This window comes from Haliaeetus albicilla, chromosome 4 (genome assembly GCF_947461875.1).
Source record: "Haliaeetus albicilla chromosome 4, bHalAlb1.1, whole genome shotgun sequence".
NCBI classification, from domain to species: Eukaryota; Metazoa; Chordata; class Aves; order Accipitriformes; family Accipitridae; genus Haliaeetus; species Haliaeetus albicilla.
This window is the reverse complement of record NC_091486.1, coordinates 36,590,271-36,611,990: the sequence shown is the minus strand read 5'-3', so window position 1 is coordinate 36,611,990 and position 21,720 is coordinate 36,590,271. Positions and strand designations below refer to the sequence as shown.

The 21,720-nt window shown below is 36.6% G+C and overlaps 1 protein-coding gene across 5 annotated transcripts in view; it reads left to right on the top strand.

Moving 5' to 3' along the window:
• Positions 1-21,720, top strand: part of GULP1 (GULP PTB domain containing engulfment adaptor 1) — a 165,246-nt gene that overhangs the window by 59,953 nt on the left and 83,573 nt on the right. For 3 of the 5 annotated variants that reach the window (XM_069781924.1, XM_069781920.1, XM_069781921.1), the window contains exons 1-2: positions 3,415-3,575; positions 17,389-17,477. In XM_069781924.1, coding sequence (XP_069638025.1) covers positions 3,430-3,575; positions 17,389-17,477 — 235 coding nt within the window. In that variant the 5' untranslated portion in view covers positions 3,415-3,429. Of the gene's footprint in view, positions 1-3,414; positions 3,576-17,388; positions 17,478-21,720 lie in introns of those variants that run through there. The other 2 variants (XM_069781922.1, XM_069781923.1) reach the window with 1 other exon arrangement.

Below are 21,720 nucleotides of genomic sequence, written 5' to 3'. Positions count from 1 at the left end.
CTGTGTTTAAAAAAAGCAAACAAACAAAAATTAATGGATTTTGTTCTTGCATTTGTGATTCTTCCCACTCACAGTGTACTGTGGCTAAGTTAAAAAAGGTTAATAATAACCTGAATATAAAAGCAGTAAAGTGCCTTTCCCTGCTCATTTGAATTACGTCCTTTTTGTAATAAGTTGCTACTTCCTTTTTATCCTCATCTTTAACTGTGTTGTACTACAGAAGTGGGAAGACTGAAGCTACCCAAAGTGTTTTCAAGGTCCTAGGTGTATTAGAAGTGATGTTTCCACAGTTCTGTAACCTTATTTCCTGATTTTATTAACTTTTTTGGTAATTGGGGCACTTTCACTTGCTCCTGGAATGGAGGTACAAAGACCAACTAGGTTTACAAATGTTTTGAATGTGAGCAAACATGTGTTGCTTCACCTAAATATTGTCTAGGCTGTAAATGACAGCCTCGTTCATAAGATTTTGAGGGGTTTTACCAAAGTCTCTACTTTGACAGCTCAAAAACTTGATACATTATTTAGCCATTAATAAAAACTTACTAATTGGCCACTAGACATGTATACTATTTAAAACACCTCTGTTTTGCATTTTTAAGTGACTGGAATTAGAAATGGAGATGAAAAATCCAGACAAAGGAGATTTCTGAATAAATGTAATTGAATCTTGCTAGATTTGAACCAAAATCTACTTTAACAGACATGAACACTTAAATTTTGGTCTATTTAGGAAAAAAAAAATCAAATCAAAGAAAATCAGACCTGGCTAGCCAAAAAGGTCATGTTTCAATGATGCAGAATAACAGAAAATAAAGGCCTGTCCTATTACTGTTTTTAACACTAGCACACTTTTTTGAAAAACTATTAAAGTCCTCTGAAGCTTGTAGCACCTAAAATAAAAGTATTTTTAAATAAACCTCAAAAAATCAGAAACATGAAGATTAACTCTTATTTTAACTCATATTTTAAATTCATTTTTTAACTTCTGCTGTTCTGGGGTTCATGGTTGTGTGGTGTGTTAAGTAGGGATTCTTTCACAGGTCCTCTTCTACGTGCTGCCTTCATCTCTTCCTCTTTAAGAATGTTTTGTTTTCCTGGATGAATTTAATCCTTTTTGCAGATTTATTGCCCCAAAAGTAACTCTCAGGCATGTCCATTATCATCTGTTCACTCTGTCGTACTGGGACATTAATATATAAGACTCTTAAAAAGCATATACGCTTGACTGCCCCTCTGCCTTTGGTAATAGTCATGTCAGCAGCTCAGGGCTGAGGTGACAGTCCCAAGGGGTGGGTGCTGTGTTACCATGATCTATGAAGAGTACTATCTTACCTTTGAATATATGACAAGGCTCAGTGCTTTGGAATTTTTCATTACTAAGGTGCCATATATTTTGTGAATTGCCGTTCAAACAATGTTTCAACAGATTCCTGAATGACAGTGTTCATCTAAAACTGCCAGTCTTAAGACTCTTAGTTTATTTCTTCTCTCTGCTGAATTGTTCAAAATTAAAACTTGCATCTGAATATTCTTCTACACCTCTGATTGTTTTACTCTGGGAGCATTCTCTCAAAACACAGAGTATGTTTCCAGGTGTTCGGTTCCCAGCACCTGATTCTGTGCATTTTTTATATATGCTTTTAAATATGGTTTCTCCAGTGTGTTCTGTGCTTTACTGCTAAATAGTGGGAGAAATGTGTTCTCTTGAACATCAGTCTCTGTGTCTCTGCTCTCCCATCTATAAAATGCAACTCTGACCTATGAGGTTGGCAAGCCCTTATTGTGTCATTAAAGGTGTCAGGTACTTGATAATGGCAGCTATGTGGATATTTAAGAAGAACAGATAGCTAAGCCAGGTGATTTTCTAGTAACTGAATTGCTATTGAGCTTAGAGAAATTATTTACTGCAGTTTAGTGAATTTCTGTTAATCAGATAAGCCGTGTTAATTGCACAGATACAGCTTCATGACAAGTACAAGATAAAGCACAGTATTTTAACCTTGAGTGAAAGTGATGATTTGTTACAAATTTAAAGGTAAGTTTATATTTATTTTTTTGGTTTGAGGAGTTGTAGATCTCCTTGCTCCTAAAAATACCGCCCATTGAAAACATGATAAAACTGACTTTGTACTTGGAAATACCACAAGATTGTACTATTATAGAGCTTGGACCATACTAAAATCTAGCATAGAGTTTAGTGGTAGGTATCACAGAGCATTTGAGCTCTGTTCTTGGCCTTTACAGTGGCATCTTATGCTCAGATTTTGATGCTATTGGGTAGGTACCTTTTCAATAGCAGAAATACAGCTTATTAACTCTTGCTGAAGAGGAAGATGCACAGATCTCTAATGGTTAGCAGTCTATTGAATAAAGATAGTTCTCAAAATTAACTTTTTCAAGGGGGGGAAATAGCCATGTCTGCTAGCAACTTTCCAATTTATCACCGATGAAGTTCTATACAATCTGGTTATTGACTCTGAGTCTGAAAAAGTACCTATTTGAAACTGGGACAATACAGATAAGTAAAAAGAGGTATCAAGAGGGTAAAAACAAAAATCATTTTGACTTTGGGATGAAAAGTGCAGATCATCTAATGCGGTCAACTATCAATTTATATAATTTTGATCAACATATTGTAATGGAGTATTCACAAACCAGGCAAATCAATAGATGTAAATGTCACAAGTGAGGTTGTTCATCACCCTGAGCAAAGCAAAGATTTGATTTCATGTGAATGAATCTATTCAGTGCTGGAGACTACGGACACAGTGCCGGAATGCAGATGTGTAAAAAAAAAAAAAATGAACTCTGTTTAATGTGAGTTGTGGGATAGAGTTGAAGGTGATACATGGATGAGAATTCAGGGCAAAAATGTGTATCTCGTGCAAAGCAACCTAAGGAGGCTGCACAGGAAAGTTTTACTGGTTTTTGTGTGTACGTTTGCTCCCTTTTGCTTTAACCAAAAAAAAGGGAAAAGAAAACCCTGAAAAGTAAGTAACGTCCTTTTGACAGGAAGCTATATAACGGTGCAGACCTGTATTTGTACCACACATTTAGACCAGTCCTGCAAGATCTTAAGAGTGCTAACATTTTAAATAATACGGTGGCAAAGTATTTGAAGACAAGATACCCCCTTAGTGTCATGAAATAGCAATAAAATTACAATTAACCCAAAGTTTCACAATATTGAATGCAAATAGCAACAACTAGCTGAAGAAAATTGTATGGTAAATGTATGATTATTTCCTAAATCAGATAATTGAGCAGAGTTCAAAGTATGGTGGTGAATCACTCGTCCTTTTATTTCAGGCAGTTGGAGGAGAAACGCCTTGGATATAAATTTCTTAAATGAAAAGTAAGAGTATCATTTGGCAAAGAACTTGTTCAAGTGAACTATCCTGTGTTCACAGAGCAACAGCAAGGAATATGAGATGCCATCAATATCAAAAGGATTCATTAAGCTTGTATGGCCAGCTAGGACCATTTGAGAGACAGAATACCTCCTGCTGTGGGGGATCCCAAAAGCATAGTGAGGAGAGTGAGCTTACTGTAGAGCTTCACTGGAATCCATGGTGAGTGCCTTGAATATGTACAAATTCAGTGATTCACAGTAGTACCACGGGCACCGTAATCCTTACCTGGGGCAGGGGGGGAATAGGTAGGGGTGTCATCCATCCCCTTTTGTTGATCCTAGCTATGTTATTGGTCATAAAATGAGGAATGGCGCCATAAAATTAGTGGAAGTTGGCACACTATCCTGTTTGTAGTTCCACTTTTCTTCTCACTTTCTGCTTTGAAACCTCCACTTAGAGATCAGTTAATGAAATAGTAGTGAGATCTTCTGTTTGAAAAGTTACGTTCTGGTTCTGTAGTAATGTTACACTAACTGTAAATTAAAGAGGAACTGTCTAAGATTGCTGTAAAAAATTTATGAAGAAAATATCTCAATTTTAATGTGCTGAATAACTACTAGAAAGTATTTTAAGTTTAGAGACATCCTTAAACAGGAATGTGAAATTCAGAAGTCCTGGGTTTTACTGCAGCTGTCAATTCTTTCAGTGACATTGGCAAGCCATGTATTGTGTCTCTATCTTAATTTATGCATCTACAAGATGGAATGGTAATAATCTCATAGGAGTGCTTATAAACTTTACATACTGTCAGTAGATGGTTCTACATCCTTTGTTGAAAGATTTCATAAATGCTAAGTGCATTATGGGACAGGAAGCAGCTTTCCCAGCATTCACAAGCAACTACCTTCTGTTGTTACACCAATTTTAGCTGTAGCCTTACTTTGGCTTTGGCTTATTAGTTCTGACTTCTTTATTTTTTTCCCCTGGGGGAGGGAGCATGGGGGTGGCTTATGAAACTCTACAGAGAATTTGAAGGAAATTCAGGGGTTGGTTCATTTGTTTTAGTTTAAGGTTGCCTTCAAATCACATTTTTCCTTTTGGCTTCTTCTTAAGTGCTGCTGTTTGGTTGTGTATATGTATTGTAAATTAAAAGACTGCAAAATACATTTTGTTTCCCATTGGCTTGATTCTAATGACATTTGACAAGTTAATACCTGCTAACCGGTATAGACTCTAATTTGGGTGTTAAAGCCATTCAGTTTTCAGTGGCAGTATGTTGAGGTTTTATTGCTTGAAAAGAACTCTTACACTGGCAGTTTCAGCAATATTCTCCTTTTAAAGGAGCTACAAAGTGAAAAGAATATTTTAATTTGGCTGCTATAGTAAATATGCTCTCATCTTGTTGCTTCTGATTTTAATGGAGTTTAAAAACTTTGGTGGTATTAGTAGTTCCTGTGCTTTTTTTAACAAGTCAGTGTCCAGTTATAATAAAGGATAATTTCTGGAAGGTTAAACACACAAAGCTAAACCTTTTTTGAAAAATATCACTGAGTTGTGACCAGCAAGGTACACTTTTGAAAATCCGGTTAGCAGACACACACATTCTTGGATGAAATAGAAAGGTGAGATTAATTTTGTGCAATCACTTGTGCAGTGGAATTCCAAAAAGATTTAAATATAGGTACAAGAAACAAATTAGAGCTTGCATGCTCACAAAGTGAAGAAAAAGGAGCACAGAGGTTTGGCAGAGCGATCAGGAACTTCTGTCCACAAATACACTGTAGTACTTAATGTCTCCATTACTCCCAGCTTACAACAATGCTTCCTCTTCAGTTCCTTTCCAGTTTATCGAGGCATGTAAGTAATTTTACATGTAACTTTCTCTCCTAGCTAAAGTAATGCTTTATGCTTTCAGTTTCAAGGTAACTGCTAATTAGTCATTTTGATTTTCATCTCTGTCCCCCTCAACCGTAACAGAACTATTTTTTTTAATTTTTTTTTTTTCTTTATATAGAAATTTGTGTTGTGGTTTACATCAGTATTGTTGAGATACTGATTTCTTTCTTTGGGAAGTACAGTTTTTCTCAAGTGACCTAGATGCTGCTGTTCTGCAACAGCTACTTAAATGTTCTTGGTTTTAAAGGCAGAATCAAATTGGTTCGTAAGAATTCAGTAACAGTCTGTTTTGTCCGCAAGCCATCAGTGAGCCAGTTGAGAGTGCACATCTATGCATGTGCATATATATTCAAGCAATTTCCAAAGAATGAGCTTTGCTTGAGTCTTCTTGCATAAGTTTTCCATTAAAACAGAATGGGATTTGGAAAAGTGCAGAAAACTGTAGCTAAAGATGTGGTGTGTTTGAGTAGGATTTTTATAGCACTGGGCCATAATGACTATTCCCTATTACAGAAATTCTCGTATGTTGCTCAGCTCGCTCTCTTGTATAGTTGATTCTTTGTATAACAACATTAAAGTGTTTCCGAAAAGCAGTATTCAAGAAGTGTTCATGAAGTTGTGTTTGTATGTGAATCCAAACCATTGAGTAATTTAATTTTCATTAGCAACTACCAGTATTACTTGTATGTGATTGTCCTGGAAGTAACTTAAGTAATCTGAGTAGTTATGCATGATTCATAAAATTGGCAATGTCAATGTATGTTGTTTGAGGAGGGAGGAGGAGAGAGTAGCATGTAGTTTGGTGTAACAGTTGGATATAAGGTGCAGTTTTATGTTGATAGTTCTGATTTTGTCTCACCAGCTGACTCCTAGGTTTGGTTTTTGAAAGCAGCATTTTCTCAAGTGCATGAATGCAGTAGAGAGTCACTTTAAGTTCTGTGGTTTTGCTATCGTTTCTTCTCTCAAAATGGTGTCTGTTGATAGCTATCTAGGAGAAGATTCTCTATGGCTGCGTGCTACAAGGATCTCATGAAAAAATATATGCACGCTGGTGGAGTTTTGCTCTTCATACGGGATGACAACAGTTAGCCCCTGTGAGCTGTGCTTTCCAAGGAAGTTAGCACTGGGTATTCAGGTGCTTGGTGCTTACTGGCAGGGACAGATGTTAAAGATGTATGAATACAGTTCAAGTGCAATTAACTTGTGTTCACTTGCACAAATACATTTGAAAATCTGGTTTAAATGAGGTCATATTTGATACACTGTGAATCCATACACTGGGTTCTTGAAAACTTGGTAGTGAAGCTTATATTTCTGAAAGGACTGAGATGCTGTGAAACTGTCGCGGTTTTGCTTCAGTGTTTACAAATCTAGTCGCTGTACCCAAAGCCATAGATCAGAGTTGGTAGCTCAGATCTGTATAGAAAGAAAGGGAAAATAAATGCCTGGCATACACATTTAAGTCATTCAATAGGAAACTTTCTGGCAAGGGTCTATTTCTGTTTTTTAAACACTGTTCTTCTGAAGTTTGGGGATTGTTTTTTTTCTTTTTTTTTTTCTTTTTCTTTTTTCTTCTTTTTTTTTTTCCAATTTTCAAGAGAAAAACCTAAAAATTACTTTCTTTGAAAACATTGCAGGTGTTGGTACCTACTTTTTGCATCCCTCTTCTTTTATATCCAGTAGTTGAGTTGTGGGATCAGTCACCGAATCTGCTCTTAGCAGTTGTTTGAATTTTCTCCATATACTTAGGAGGATGACCTGTGTTTATTTCTCTCTTTTGGTTCTGGAGGTTCAGCACAGGTTGATGCCAACCTGGGGAGTAAGTTGCTATGTGTAGTGGTTTAAGGATCATTGTCAAAGTATTGTATGCTTGTAAAGGACAGGAGAAGACATTCTTTCATCCCCAGATATTGGAGATGCCTCACTGAGGGTTTTTCTGTGGAAAGCTGAACAAACTGTGAACATGATGTTAGACTTGCAGCATGTTTGCACTACATGGAAGTTAATTGGAGCAGGGACTGGAATCGTGTCTTCCCAGTCCCAAGTAGCCAGTCTCATTCTGTGTGTGCTGCGATGAATGTTTGAGTCTAAAGTCGCTGATCTGTCACTCTTTTAAAAATTTAGTTGTTCTCCTTGGTCCCAGCTGTGTTAAAAGATACAGAGCACTCCTATCCAGGAAAATTGAAGAAATTCAAGTCTTTCTAGCTTGGAAATTCTATTATGTAGTAGTCTGTATCTCGGTAATTTCTACTAACTCTAGGATGGATCAGTTGACAAAGTCTCAAAATAAGATTCATAATAACCGTAATAGTGTGCAAAATCTGAATGTTTCTCCTTAATACACATTATAGCGACTTACTTGAACACATACCTGATCTACAAGACAGAGATGAGGAGATTAATTAGTCATAAATATGATAGTTTCCCATGCTTTTGTGTCAGTTTAACATCTGTGCTTTTAACTTCATATCACATCCTCATCAAAATGTTCAGATTCTTCAGAATGTATTCAGAAGGGCTAAAGAAGACAAGCTAAAGGAATGTAACACGATAAAGCCTAAAAACCAGTATAATCTAGTTTTCAAGATACTCACTCTGAGATTTATTTAGTAGAAGTGACAAAATGCATATTGCCAACTTTTCTCAATTTTAAAAACTGTTGAAATCACTTAATAAAGCCCATCTCATCTGTATACATACAACTTGAGGCTAATCAATTAAAGCAAAGATTCTTAATGAATTAACAGTAATGAGAAATCTATTGACTTTAATAGTAAGGGGTTGTGTTCAGTATCATGAATTTTATAAGTCTTTGTGAAGTGAATGACACTTTTTAAACTTTTGTTAAATGAATGACACTTTTGTATGTCATTGCTTCAGAAGTACGTGATATATGAACAAATTGGTTAGGAGAAAATGAGTTGCTAGAAACTTGTGTGGAAGTGATTTTTTTCAACACGTGACCTTCAGCACTGTGAGGGAAGTGATCATAGGAATTGCACTGTGAAAGATAAGAAAGGAAGTATATATACACTCTGCATAGCAGTCTGTATGCCTAGAATTTATACAGGGTTCTGGTTCTCCTTTGAGGGCGAGTTGCGGAACAAGTGTCCTCAAATTAATTAAGGTATAAAAGTACGGACTTGAAGTCCTGCAGATTGATTCAGAGAAATGGACTCAATAGTTTGATTAACTATTAAGTAGGTATTCTTTATTGGCAGTGCTGGATGCACGGGGGATCGCTCCACCTATTGTGCACACCGTCGGGTCTAATTGTGCAGGTTAAGTACATGTTCTACATACATATTCACTAGATTTCTGAGAAATGTTATACATATTCATTAGTTTTCCGGGAAACTATTAGCATATGCAGATGTCCTTTACGCAGGCACATTGAAGGTCTCTGGTGGTCTTCCATAGTCTTCCTCACTTGTCCGCTATTTGACCCTTCTCAGGTGATTCGGCGCAGTATGGTCTTTTACATGTTTTAATACATCAGTGCTTGTTAGTGCTCTTATTATCTAAGTTCTCATTAGTGGTGTAAAAACCATAGGGTTAGTTTAAGCTAAATTATCTACAAGGACGAGAACAAAGGCAGGAGTTCTTATCTTTTCTGGCCCTATCTATTCAAGCAAGGCCTCTACTTGAGCCTTCTCGACAAGATCGTAAATTTATCAAACATTTAATTAAGTTTTGTGATTGTTCATGGTTCCTTCTTGCTCATCACTCCCAAGTACCAGTCTCTGACAGGCTGAATCCTTGAGGAGCACCAGTCTTTGGTATGTAAAGTTACAGAGAGACAATCATTAAGCAATTAGCAGTTCGTTCTCTATATCAAGATAAATAGGTTTAAATAATGATATCATCTTTTTTTTCCCCCCCACTTTTGACATGATTATAACTTTTTATCAGGTACTCCTCATTTCCATAAGAGGATGATCTCTGTTAATTTTGTGTTGATCTTGTACACAAAAAAAACCCCCAAAACCAAACCCCAAACCATAAAAGCTTTAAGAATTAACACACACACCCCCCCCAGCTATGACTTCAAATAGTTACGAAACCATTTGTAGTGTCGTAGTTCAGAGCTCATGGGGAAACGGTGATTCTTTCTTTCATTTTGCATTTATAATAAACAGGAGCGAGCCTGTTGACCTCCTGGAGAGAGGACTGCAGCAGAGAAAACATCTAGTGTGTACTGTGAAGTCTGTACAGGAGCAAAGATAATACGGGGGTGGAGGGGACACAGGCACATTTCTCCTCGTTCTTCTCTTACTGGTTGTTCCCTGGTTGCTTCTGTCTAAACAGACATCTGGGTTTTTCACTTCCTCTTAATCATCTTTTGAACATCAGTAATCAGATTTTGAACTTCAATTAAGTTTAATGCACATTGAGGGAAGCACGTACAGTGGTCTTATGGGACCTCTTCAGCATGTGTGCACAATGGTATGTCTAATGCACTTTTCAAGTTTGGCCAAATATACTTTGGTAGAGTAGTAAAATACCTTTTGTTAAACTGTTGTACCTCTGCAATGGATCTGCTAAATGTGATGAGCTTTTCATTGTAAGCAGACCTGAACTAAGTTATTTCTAAAATTGTTGTGCTTTATTTTGGAGATCACCTTTAGAATACCTAGTGAGTCTTTCCATCTCTACCTTTTCTGTCAGTGACACTTTTTACAATGTGATTGTGAAAATGCAATGAATACAATAAGCATAACCTTAAAAATTTCAGAAGGTTAACAAGAAATTGCTATTGTTTGGAAACTTGAAGATTTCAAATACTTTTTTTTATCAACACACACCCCCAGCCCCCCAAGAAAATGAAATGATAGGTTTGAAAATAATCTGCCAGTAATTAAATAAATAGCTTCTCTAGATTGTGTATGGAGCAATTGGAGCAGAAACAATGATGCCAACACAGAAGTAACCATATTCAGTGTCGGGACATATCTTTCCTTGTAACTGTATATATCCATCCAAGTAACAACTGTTTGTAAAATTTTGGAGAATTATTCATGCTGCGAGTCAAAAAGCTCTAGAATCAAGTATCCCTTCTACCAGAACTGTTTTGTTTTTAAGAGCTGTTCTATGTTTACCTTTTCATGCTGGACCCCGTGGCTGAATCTCACTCTGTTGTGGTTGAAACCAAAACACTAACAACGCTCCCCAGGCTCTCCATCATCCATCTGAAAGTAGTGGGACAGGCAAAAATCTTGTTCAGATTCCATATAGATGATCAAATGGCTAATGGGATGTCAAAGACAGACTCTTTTATCTGCAAGTGAGCAAGATGTTTGCCATCTGTCTGTCTTTTGGAAGCAGATGAAAGTGCCTGAATTGTTTGAGAGGGAACATATATAAAGCCTTTCTGCTGGCTCTAAGAGTCTGATGTCTGTAAGTTCTTGTACAGCAGAGTAAAAATTAGACTGACATGACTGAAATCCTTCACCATGTTTCACTGGACACTGGTGCTTGTGGATTTGAGGAAAAAGGAAGCTCCTGTTATATCATGTTACGATTATTTTATCACAGTGAACAAGAGACGAGTATTGATTTTTCTTGCAAAATATAACAAGTTGGGGAAGAAGGGAATATTGCTGTGTTTAAAATTACTCCTTTTGTTTGGACAGTACAAACTTCAGTTTGTTCCGTGAGTAATGTAATCCACTAATACATATCAGCATAATCATTGATAAGCATAATACAAAATAATTGTTTACAAATAAATATGCTGAAAAAATGAAATATTTTTAAAATTTAATATCTTTTCTGATGCTTTCAAAGCCATATCTAGAGAAATATTTTTGTGAAACAAGTGAATTTTGTATTTCTCTTTTTTTCCTAAGATTGTGTCATTAGCAACTTGTCTGAGGATTTGTTGGTGCTTGCAGCAGTTTTAAACATATTTTCTTCAGATTTCTACTTTAACAGTGAAATTTATTCTTGTTATGTTCCTTGATTTTGATATTTCTTCTTGCTGTAAAACAAAAGTTAGTAGTAACCTTGCCTAAGGAGTTATTTTTGCTGTTAGATGTCTCTGTGATATCCCCTTGTCACCTGTTACTCATCTGTATTTTCTTTTTTCCTATTGAAAGGAGCAAGTTATTTTTAGGAAATGGGAGAGTAAAAAGCCACTTACCCGAAATTTTTTGGAAACTGGTATGAACTGCATGAGTTTCATATAGATTTTTCTGGTTCCTGGCCTCTCTTTGATGTTGCTATTTATAGCAAAACACTACTGTCTGCTTGTCCTCAGAGTTTCTGTGAATAATCCTCTAGCTTTGGCTGATCTACTGTTTGAGAAATGCTTTACCTGTGCTTTGAAGGACTTCTTGCTGTAGGGGGAAAAACACTTGTCACAGTGGTATTAGGCTTATACTGGTTGAGAGAGGGGAAAAAAAAAAGTGCATGTGTCATTCTTCTGTACCCTTCCAGCTGGTTTCAGGAGCTTGCGGAGAACAGGGGCTGTGATCTCTGTCAGACTGGAGGAACGTTTTTAGCCTTCAGATTAGGGTGTTCCAGCCCATCCCATTCACAGTAGGAGGTTGAGCATATTGGAAGGTGAGCTATGTTTTAGGGATGTGGTTTCCAGCTGCTTTGGTATTTGCCAGATCGCTTCTGTCATCTCTTCAGTCGCACTCAGTGAGCCCCGGTGATGGCTCTGGTCACTTCACTCTTGTGTCTGCCTCGCTGCAGGCTCTAGGGCCCAGCTCTGCAGGCTGACAGCTCTTGTTTGAGCTCTGCCCTAGTGAGAATATCATCATCTCAACAGCAAGGTATCCTTTGGTAGTGGGGAGATGAGAGCGTTAGATAGAAGAGCAGTTCTTGACCAGTTTTCCACCCTCCTCTGCACGTGTTAAAAAATACAAAAATTAACTTGGACTTCTGCAGATTTGCCTCCAGCCAGAAAGTATGCCTGCCACTTGATTCTGGCTAATGAATGTTTTTGATAATACAGAGATTAATTAAACTTTAAAAGTAACACTTTTCAGTGACTGAACATTCTCCTTTATGCTCCATTTGTGCAATTAAAAAGCCCAAGCACAGGCTAAGAACTCAGCCGACAAAGTTGTTCAATTTTGGTGAAGCCCATAGAGCTGTGCTGTTTTTGAAGATCTTGAAGAGATATTTTTCCTGCAGTTTTTTCTAGCACTAAATTCTATTTAAATGCGGTTGTGGTTTATATTCCTATAGACTATTATTGCTTACAATCTTAAAGGACATACATATTTTCATAACCATGAATGGAACTGCTTGCTTCCTGAACATTAAGAAAGGCTGCATGTGAGTGCAGGTTTGGGTCTGCACTGATTTCAGTCCATTGAGGTGTCAACATCTTTTTCTTACGATGTTACTGTTTCAGAGGAGAAAACGTTGTGGCAAGTTACTGTTTCAGTTATTTGTCATACAAAAGGAAGGGAAGTACATCATGATATGATGAAGTTTATTAGGTTTTGTATATCACTTAATGTGATATCACTTTTATCATAATTTTTTCCTTCATTATGTAACAAGTCATATCAGGACAATATTTTCATCGTGTTTTGGTCTAACTCAGAAAAAGAATTTTAAAGCTGTTAACCATATTCTGAAGTTTCTCATCTTACCTTCAAAAGTAACTTTATAAGACAAAGTTTCATTGCAAGTCAATGAATCACACATTCCTGTGTGCTGCGGCCCTTTTGAAAACAGAGTTTAAGACATGTTGTGCTTCATTCTTTAAGAAACGTTAATACAGTATGCTTGAAAGGCTGGGGTCTGAGAGGGGAAAGAGTCTGAATCTTCAGATCCTCTGAAGCTAAATTTGGCTCTTTGTGGAAACTGTGTTTTGAGAGGGAAGGGACAGATTGGACTTTTTTTTTTTTGTTAGATTTTTTTATTTATTCATTAAAGAGAGTGGATGGGTGCAAGTTGGGGCTTTTAGGGAGGTTTTGTTGGAAGAATTAATTGTGGAATGCAAAAGAGGTACATGAAAAAAGGTTCAGCCCAGGTAATTGTTATAGCTCATGCCATTCAAAGGGACTGGCTGTGGGGGGGAACCCCAAATAAATCCTGAGGAATACCCAAATTTTAAGAGCAAAGAAGAGACAAATGTGACCAGTTACACTGGTGGTTTGTTTCATCCCCTTCCTAAGTACTCCCTCTCTTGGCTTGTCTGAGACAGCTCTAAATTTAGAAAACATACCAAAACACAACATTTCTGAAGGAGCCCACAGGCATTTAAAGATGTCTGTGTGGAAGCTTCGGTGTTGTTTCAGCAGCCAAGGGAGGACTGCGGTTGCTTGTGCTGGAAGCCTGCCACTCTACTTCCTTTGTTTGGCTTCCTTTGCTGCATAAAGCATAGAAGACAGCAACCAACATTATCGTTAGTGTTAAAAAGTAATTATGGAGATGATGATTTCAGCTTCAAATCTTAGCACCCTTGCACCCCCCAGTCCAAATACCTGCAAATGCTTCAGTCACCAAATCGGCTGTTTCCTTGCAACCCCTGCCATTTTGCAGTTTCCTCCTCACAGCAAGAAGCACCTCGCCATGAAAAGTAAGGGGTTAATGACAGTGAAGACAAAGGGAAAAGGAGATGAAGGTGTTTGCTTTCCCCTGTTACTCTTTAAAGTTTGATACAGCAGCTTAAATACTCAACTCTGCATGCCACATGCCCATGTTGCTGTTCAGACTGACAATGTTGTGTGCCCAGGATGTTTGGTTGTTGTTTATATTTTTATTACTGTTAGTTTAATACAATGGTTTTCTAAGGCTTTTCTCTCTCTTTTCTTTCTGTCTCTCTTTTCTCTCTGCCCCAGAGGAAATAACCTGCTATAACCCAAAATTTCCCTAGTTTATACCTGTCAAATCTCTTCATATTTTGTCAGTTAACCATTTTGTGAAATCACATGCAGGTTTGTTACTTCCTAGTAGGGTCTGGTTTCTGGACAAAGCTGGAGAAAACTCCCAGGAGTAAGGTGGAGCAACATTCTTTATATAGGTGTGTCTTCCTAAGTGATAAGTAACAAAACGGTTTGGTTCACATTCCTATACCTGAATGGCTCTGATTGTTACAACTGCTTTACCCTTTCTAAACAAGTGGTTTCATAGGAAGGACTGCCCCCTTCTGCACAGGGTCCCCTGTACCATAATGGGATTTTCTGATGTACATTTCTTTTGACTTCATTACAAGCTTTTAACAGACTGTTTTGCAATTCAGTTTCTTCCAGCGGCTTTGTGTGTCAAGCATTGTCAGAAACAAAATCATATTCTACCAGAAAACCTGTCTAGCATCTGTGATCACAGAACATCTCACTTGCTCCTAATAGTTTTCTCTGTTGGAATATTGTGAGCAAAGATATCACAGATCTAACCGTAACTTTGCTGCTTACAACAGTCTGATAATACCCTCTTGCCCCAAACCCAACCGAGGAATTTGAAATTAGCCTTGTGGTGTTTGGGTTGGTTTTTTTAAATAGCAAAATTTTATGGGGCATTTAACCATCTGCTTTTTCTGCATCTGAGAGGTTGAAGAAGTTGTTCATATTAGAGTTTGAAGGAATTTTAAAAGCAGTTACATATAGCTAAGTGTGTTTCTTTCCCTGTTTAATAACATTTTCTGTGCTAAACGGACACACACTGATTAAGTGTTTTAATACTAGTTGTTGCCTGAGCCATTTCCATATTTTGTTCTATTGAGGTTTTGCTGGAACTGAAATTATGAACGCACTTTTGGCAAAATACTGACCATTTTTAGTTAAGTAGTCAACAAGTTTTGGCTTTTATTAGTGTAGATTAATGGTAGTATGTCCTTGTACATGAGGAAAAAACACATACTGAGTTATGCTGTGTTTTAAACAAAATACTTGAACAGTGATGTCTAGGAATGTGGCCAGCCAACAGCCTCATGATATGTGTGCATAGTCTTTATTTAGGAGATCCTCTACTCAGTAAGCCATCTCAAATATGTTACTTAGTAGTCACTTGGATGAGGACAAGAATACACCATTTAAAAAAAAAAAAAGGGTTCCAAAAAAGGATATGTTATGATCCTATCATGGAGGAGAACTGAAGTGATTGGTCTAGTGCTGTGCAAGACAACTGCCAGAGGTATGTGAGAGGGAAATCATAACTGTCTTTTTACTCAAAACTATTTTCTTCACTGACAGGGTGAACATTCTGAACAAAGTTCTGCCGTTGTTTATATATCTTAAGTGAATAAAATAGGCTGCCTGCGTTCCCTGTGAAAGTAAACCTTTAAGCTAAACAATTTGTCAGTTGCTTGAACAGCTGAAATTCTAATGTTCTTCACTGCTTGTTTCTTCATTTAAACTGAATTGATTGTTGTCATTTACACTGTTGAAAGTCCTACTCTGTGCCTTCCCTGTGAAGAGAGCTACTTGCACATTGGCAGCTTTTGGTGAAACTCCTCATGACTGAGCTATTACTTACTGGAATTCCCCAAGTAATGCCATCGCCCATTCCACTGGTAGTGCTGAAATCATTTCTAGGACTTCAGAGCCCTTATGGGTGTTGGCTGTCTTCACTGACCTCTGTGTATCCACGGCTTTCTGTGTAGCACTGCCGATAGTGAAGACGGCCAGTGGCAATGGCCATGGGTGTGTGTAAGGCTTCTGCAGTTTTGCTGTTAAGAGCCACTGTGTTAGTGTACCAAATGCGTTGTTTCTTGACTTCGTATCAAAATAACTAGATGGAAAGTATATCCTGCTACCTTTGTTTATTTCATTGCATCCTCCGTTCTTAAATACTCAGTAAAATCTGTAAAACAAAAATGATCTGCTACATGTACTTGGAAGAGCAAGTGTTGGTTGGTTGCACATCTAGGGTAGTACACTGTAGTTTAGGTAAACAGAGATTATTCCTTCATTGTCACAGTATTGTATGGAAGAGAAGTCCTAGCACATCAGTGATTATTTGAAAAGAAAATGGAGGTGGGTTTTGGCTGTAATTGCCCACATGTTCTAATCTGAAAAATATCATCTATTTACATTGAAACTAGGATATAATTGCTTTAATTTGTTTTGAACTTGATTATTTGAAAAACAGGGGCAAGCACCACAAAAAGCGTTCATGAGCTGCATAAAGTATTTTAAATGAATTTGTCAGTCATCTTGATACTGATATTTGAAATACTGGCTTAACTTTTGTTTTTTAACAAAAGCAAAGGTAATGTTCTAACTGATTTCAAAGATAATGTGATACCAAGTGTTTTGATTTTCTTTTTTTAAAATTTCTTCTTTTCTTTAAATTTCCCCCCCCCCTTTTTTTTTCTTTGACTGGACTTCTTTGAGAGCAGTGAAAGAGAATGGGCACTGGTGCAGCTCTTGGCTGGGAGATCTGAACGAAATGGAAAGGAGTGGTGGGAATATCTTTACATATAGTTGAAAAAGGGAAATCTTTATACTACGAAATGGGATGGTTTTGAACAATGTTGGATGTGTGGGATGTTAATTTTTTTGGCTGCAAAATGTTGGTAAAGAATAAAATTCTAATATAATATTGTGAATAAAAATATAAGAATTTAAGAGCATATCAGTGTGTTTAAGTGAAGAAAATACAGAAATTACTGTACAGTCAGGTGTAATCTGAGATAGTTGCACTGATAGAAGGCAATTTTTTCAGTATTAAATCCTTGGGTGAAGAAGAGTCTTTATATTGTGATTTTTGTTCATTTGTTTGTTTGTTTTCAATGTCAAGCTCAGGTGAAGGTGAAAGCATAGCCTGAAAAAATCTGACAGCCTAAATGACACAAAACAGGGCAGTGTAAATGTGAACTGAATGTTTTTATGGAGTCTTGTAGTCAGCATTCATTTTAGAGCTTTCTTTCCAACGTATCTGTGTGTAGTATTTGTCTTCATGTGTACATATACCATCTGCTCTGTGTCTATGAAATCTCAGTGAGAAGAGCTTCATAGAAAACTTCAAAATGTCTTTCTGTTTTAAGCACCACTGGACATTTGGACATGAATCGCAATTCTACAATTTCTTCCTCAGCAAAGCACATCTCCCTTTCATTTCTCTGAATTATTTCACAATTCTTAAAATCATTTACATTGCCTTTAATATGAAGATAATGAGCTAACTTCAAATATAATAACTCTTCTGTTTTCTTATGTGTATTGTTCTGCAGGTTGAAGTGGGGGGAAAAAAACCAGACCCCGAAACTTTGTTGCCTGAATAGATTTTTCAACATGAATCGCGCTTTTAGCAGGAAGAAAGGTAAGTAATTTAGCTTATGTTCCATGGCAGACATAAATATCCTGTATAATTTCTTTAGAATATCAAGAATTATACAAGGAAGTACTTACAAATAATCACATCTAATTAACTAGGTAGAAATGGGCAGCCTTCTATAAGATGTACAGAGCAAAACATTGTTGTCTGATAGTTATAGAGCTTTCTGGATTGTAAGACTCATGTTGAATTTCATAATATTTTCTTTACTTGGAGAGAGAGAGAGTGTGTGTATATATATAAAAAATATATATACACATACTTCACACCCCCCCCCCCCCCTTCACACCTCAAAGGATGTGCTGGAGGGTTTTAGAAATTCTAAAGAGTTAGTGACTTCTGTATTTATTATATATTTTCATTGGGTTCTTATTTTTCGAGAAGCTGTTTTAGAAAACCATGTTTAATATACTTGAAATATCTCATGCAACAGAATATCTCTTACCTTTAAGATGCTATTCTGAATTTTTAGCAATCTGAAATGGTATTTTTTCCAAAAGAATATCAAACCGCTAAATATTCAGAGTGATTCAGGCTCTTCTGGCATGGCTAGGTTATTCACTGTTCATGGTCTGTTTATGATTAAAAATAAGTTTTTAGATGGAGCATTAGAGATGCAGCTTTTTTTACTGATAGCTTTGTTGCTTTTTTCCCCATTTGTTTGTAATGTAGAAAAATATTCAGTATGTCCAATTTCTTTATTTTTCATGTTTTCTTCTAACAATCCCGAAGTGTGATACACACTGAGCTAGAGCTCCTGCTTTAATAAATAGGTGTAAATTCAATTGGAGTAAGTGTGTCTTGTTTATGTAACAAGAATTCCTGCTTTTGGTATCAGTATCAAAGCTGGAAATAAAAGGAATCTGCCATACCTTATACCAACACGAAATGATAGCATCACTGCATCCTTGTATGTCTAGTACATTTATTTGTTAAAGCCAAATGAATCGAGATAACATAAGTAGTCCAGAATATCAGCACATGTAGCTTGACTGCAAAAGGAAGACACTTATTCACGAAGGCTACAAAAGCAGATGAAAGATCATTTAAAACCCCAGTAGCATGATGGATGCTGAGGAAATAAGCTAAAATCCATAGCCCGTCCTCTTCCTAAAGCACTGATGTATTTTCTTGTGTAGATATTTCTAACGCCTCTATTAAGAGATCTGTATCTACCAGCTTAACGGTGTTGCCTAGCTTCTTGCAAATAATTTGAGAGACCATTTCAATATTGTTTAATTGTAGATTGATTTATCACAACTGGGAAAGAAGCTTGGGGTTTGTAGATTTTGTTTTGTCTAGGTGACCATATAATTTTTTTCCTTTTTTTCTAATGACTTCTGATGATGTTTGAAACTTGGCCTGCCATGTTTCAGAAACAGACCAGTTGTGCTTTATGGGATATTTCCTTGGTGTTTTGACTTGCACCCAGAGCACTAAAATGCTCTCATTGCCCTTGCCAATGTCTGCATCTTGCCTTTATGGTCAAATTGTGAAGTTGTATCCTCAGGTATCTGGAATCATTTGAGGGGTCTGGATTCATTCCTTTCTGTCTTCACTTCTTCATAAGAAAATTTTTACTGACCTCACCTAAATTCTTGGAATTTCAGTGTATTCAAGGACATTTGCTTTGTTGTTCAGTTGATTTTGTGTGTTGTTCTCTTTATCTCAACAAGAAAAAAGTATCATAAAAGAGGCTAGAAGCTGTCGGGCACAATGAAATGCAATTATTGTGGATTCTTAAAAATTATTTAGAACTTGAGCAACCAGAAGAATTAAATACTGTCATCTGTTTTTTTTACTCATAATAATGCACACGACATTTCCATTCTCATATCCTAGGAAGAATGCAGATTTCAGTTAAGCAATCATCAAGAATAAGTAAAAAATATATATTTTTCATGCCAACTGAAGTTCAGAAAAGCTTGCTGTATCAGCATTCATGTGTAATAACTGCATTTAAGAACAGGTTCAAACACATTCAATTGCTGAACTTCCTTTATAGTATTTCCTGATTTTACTCCGAGACCTCAGAGATAAAACAGTTTCCATGCCTGTGTTTGGTGGGGTTGTTTGTGGGTTTCTTGTGTTTACAAGAGCGTGGATATTTTGAAGAATTAACTACATGAGTGCCGTGACTTCTCTAGCAGTTCTCTCTAAATCCAGATTAGTCTCCTGGTGGCTCTGCTGGTAGGCTTTGTGCTAATCACAAGTTTGCATCAGTCTGTTACCTTGGAACTACATAAACAATGGTCTCAAAAATATAGGATTGGGAGGGGAATTTAAACAGATGTAGGTGGTACTTTCATAATAGCCAAAGATTGTCTGAATTGTGCAGATTTATAGAATAAGTGTCCCCTAATCCTCATTGTCACGATCAGTCTCTACTAGCCTTTTAATACAATGCATATAGAGGATAGTAGCTAGTGCCATAGCTCCTTATCTTCTTGAACTGGATAAGCTGGTGACTGGAGTGACTAGGACTGTGCTGTAGTTGCTGAAGAGATCTGTTCTTGTGCCATCACCTGATTCAAGCAATAAAACTTTCCTTCTAAGTGTTCAGTAAGTGATTTCATCGTTGACAGACATTGGTAGAGAAAGCAAGAAGAAAGCATTAAAATCAAGCTTTCTTGATTTTTTTTTTTTTTTTTTTTTTTTTAAAAGCTGTTGGAGCCTGGATAGCTACCTGTGCTTTCACAAAAGAATTGCAAAGGGAATGTGAGTCACTAGGAGAGAAAGGAAATGAGTTATTTTTTAAGTTAACCCTGATTCTTTAAAGAAAAATGTTTCCCATAGATAGGATGTCTGACATGAATGTTTATGTGTATTGAGAGAATCTGTATTATGGGAACAGCAGGTTTGTCCTAAATCAGAGCAATGCTCTTTAGAGCACAGACCCCCATTTTCAATATTACCAATACTTCATTTTGCAGGAGAATTTTGTACTACAGATATCATATCTGGAGCAAGTACTTAGTGTAAGTTTATTTTTGAGGGCCGTGGTTTGGGCATGAAACAGCCACTTCAACTGACAAGGTGTGCTGAGTGCTCTGACCTTAAAAACAGCTGGTACAGTCATTGCCTCTCTGACTGTCTGAGATTTAGCACAAACCAGACTTTCTAACCTAGATAGTTTATGTTTGTATTTTAGTTGTAATTATTTTTATTTGTCTGATAGTCATTTTAGTTGAAAGCTTAAATGATAGGCTTAAATCTCAAATTGAATGAAATCAAGTTGTTCATCTTTCATCCCAATAATGACAATTAAAATGAAACAATGAAACATAGAAGAAAATGTGAAGTTTAAACAAATTCACCTTGTTTCAGGAAGTACTTGCACAAGTAATCATAAATAAATGGAATCTTTTAGCAGTCTGAGTTACAATATCTATTCTCCTCAGTTAGCCATGAGCTTGTGTAACAGGGAAATAAACTTTATGGGCCAGTATTAACAAAAAAGGTAATTTCTGGTTTAAAGCTGATATCAGCACCTGCTGAAGTTGCATGTTTTAATACGAAAAAACTTACTACCTGTTCAAAGTAAAATAGCCTTTCTCTTGACTTAAGTACAAGTTGGTGAGACTACCAATTATACATGTGTTATGGAGAAAAATCTCTGTTGCAGAAATATTATATGACTGAACAAACTGTACAAAAGCATATTCTGTTTTCTGTTCATTAATCAACGAGTGCAGTATACTCTGTTGGAGTAGTTTTTATAGTTTGAGGTTTTTTAAGAATCTCTTTCCTTCTCCCACAATAGCAAATTGCATATGTTCTTGCTGATTTGTTATTATGACAAAGCTTGTGAAAACATTTATGTATCTATCATAGTATCAGGAGCTTGCTCTTGTATGTGATCCAGGATTGGGTCATGATTTCTGAAGAGTCCTCTTAATTTTTCCTTTAATGTCAGGTGTGGTAGCATGCTCACTTTGAAATGTAGTGCGAAAAGTCTGTAGGGCAGATTGAAGTCTGTTCATCTTGAAATATGTTTGCATCTTGATAATTCAGTCTCTCTTTTAAGTAGCTTAGGGATATTAATGTAATTTGCCTGTAAGAGATCTTTGTAAATGCTGTATTTTCATGTAAATTTTTCTCATTATAAGTGTTTTGGTATCTAAACTGATTTAGGTATTTGTCCTTAATTTATATGTGATTGTGTGTACAAGTAATTTGTATACGTAAAACAGAAAGTGTTAACTATGGGGGGTTTTGTTTTCATTTG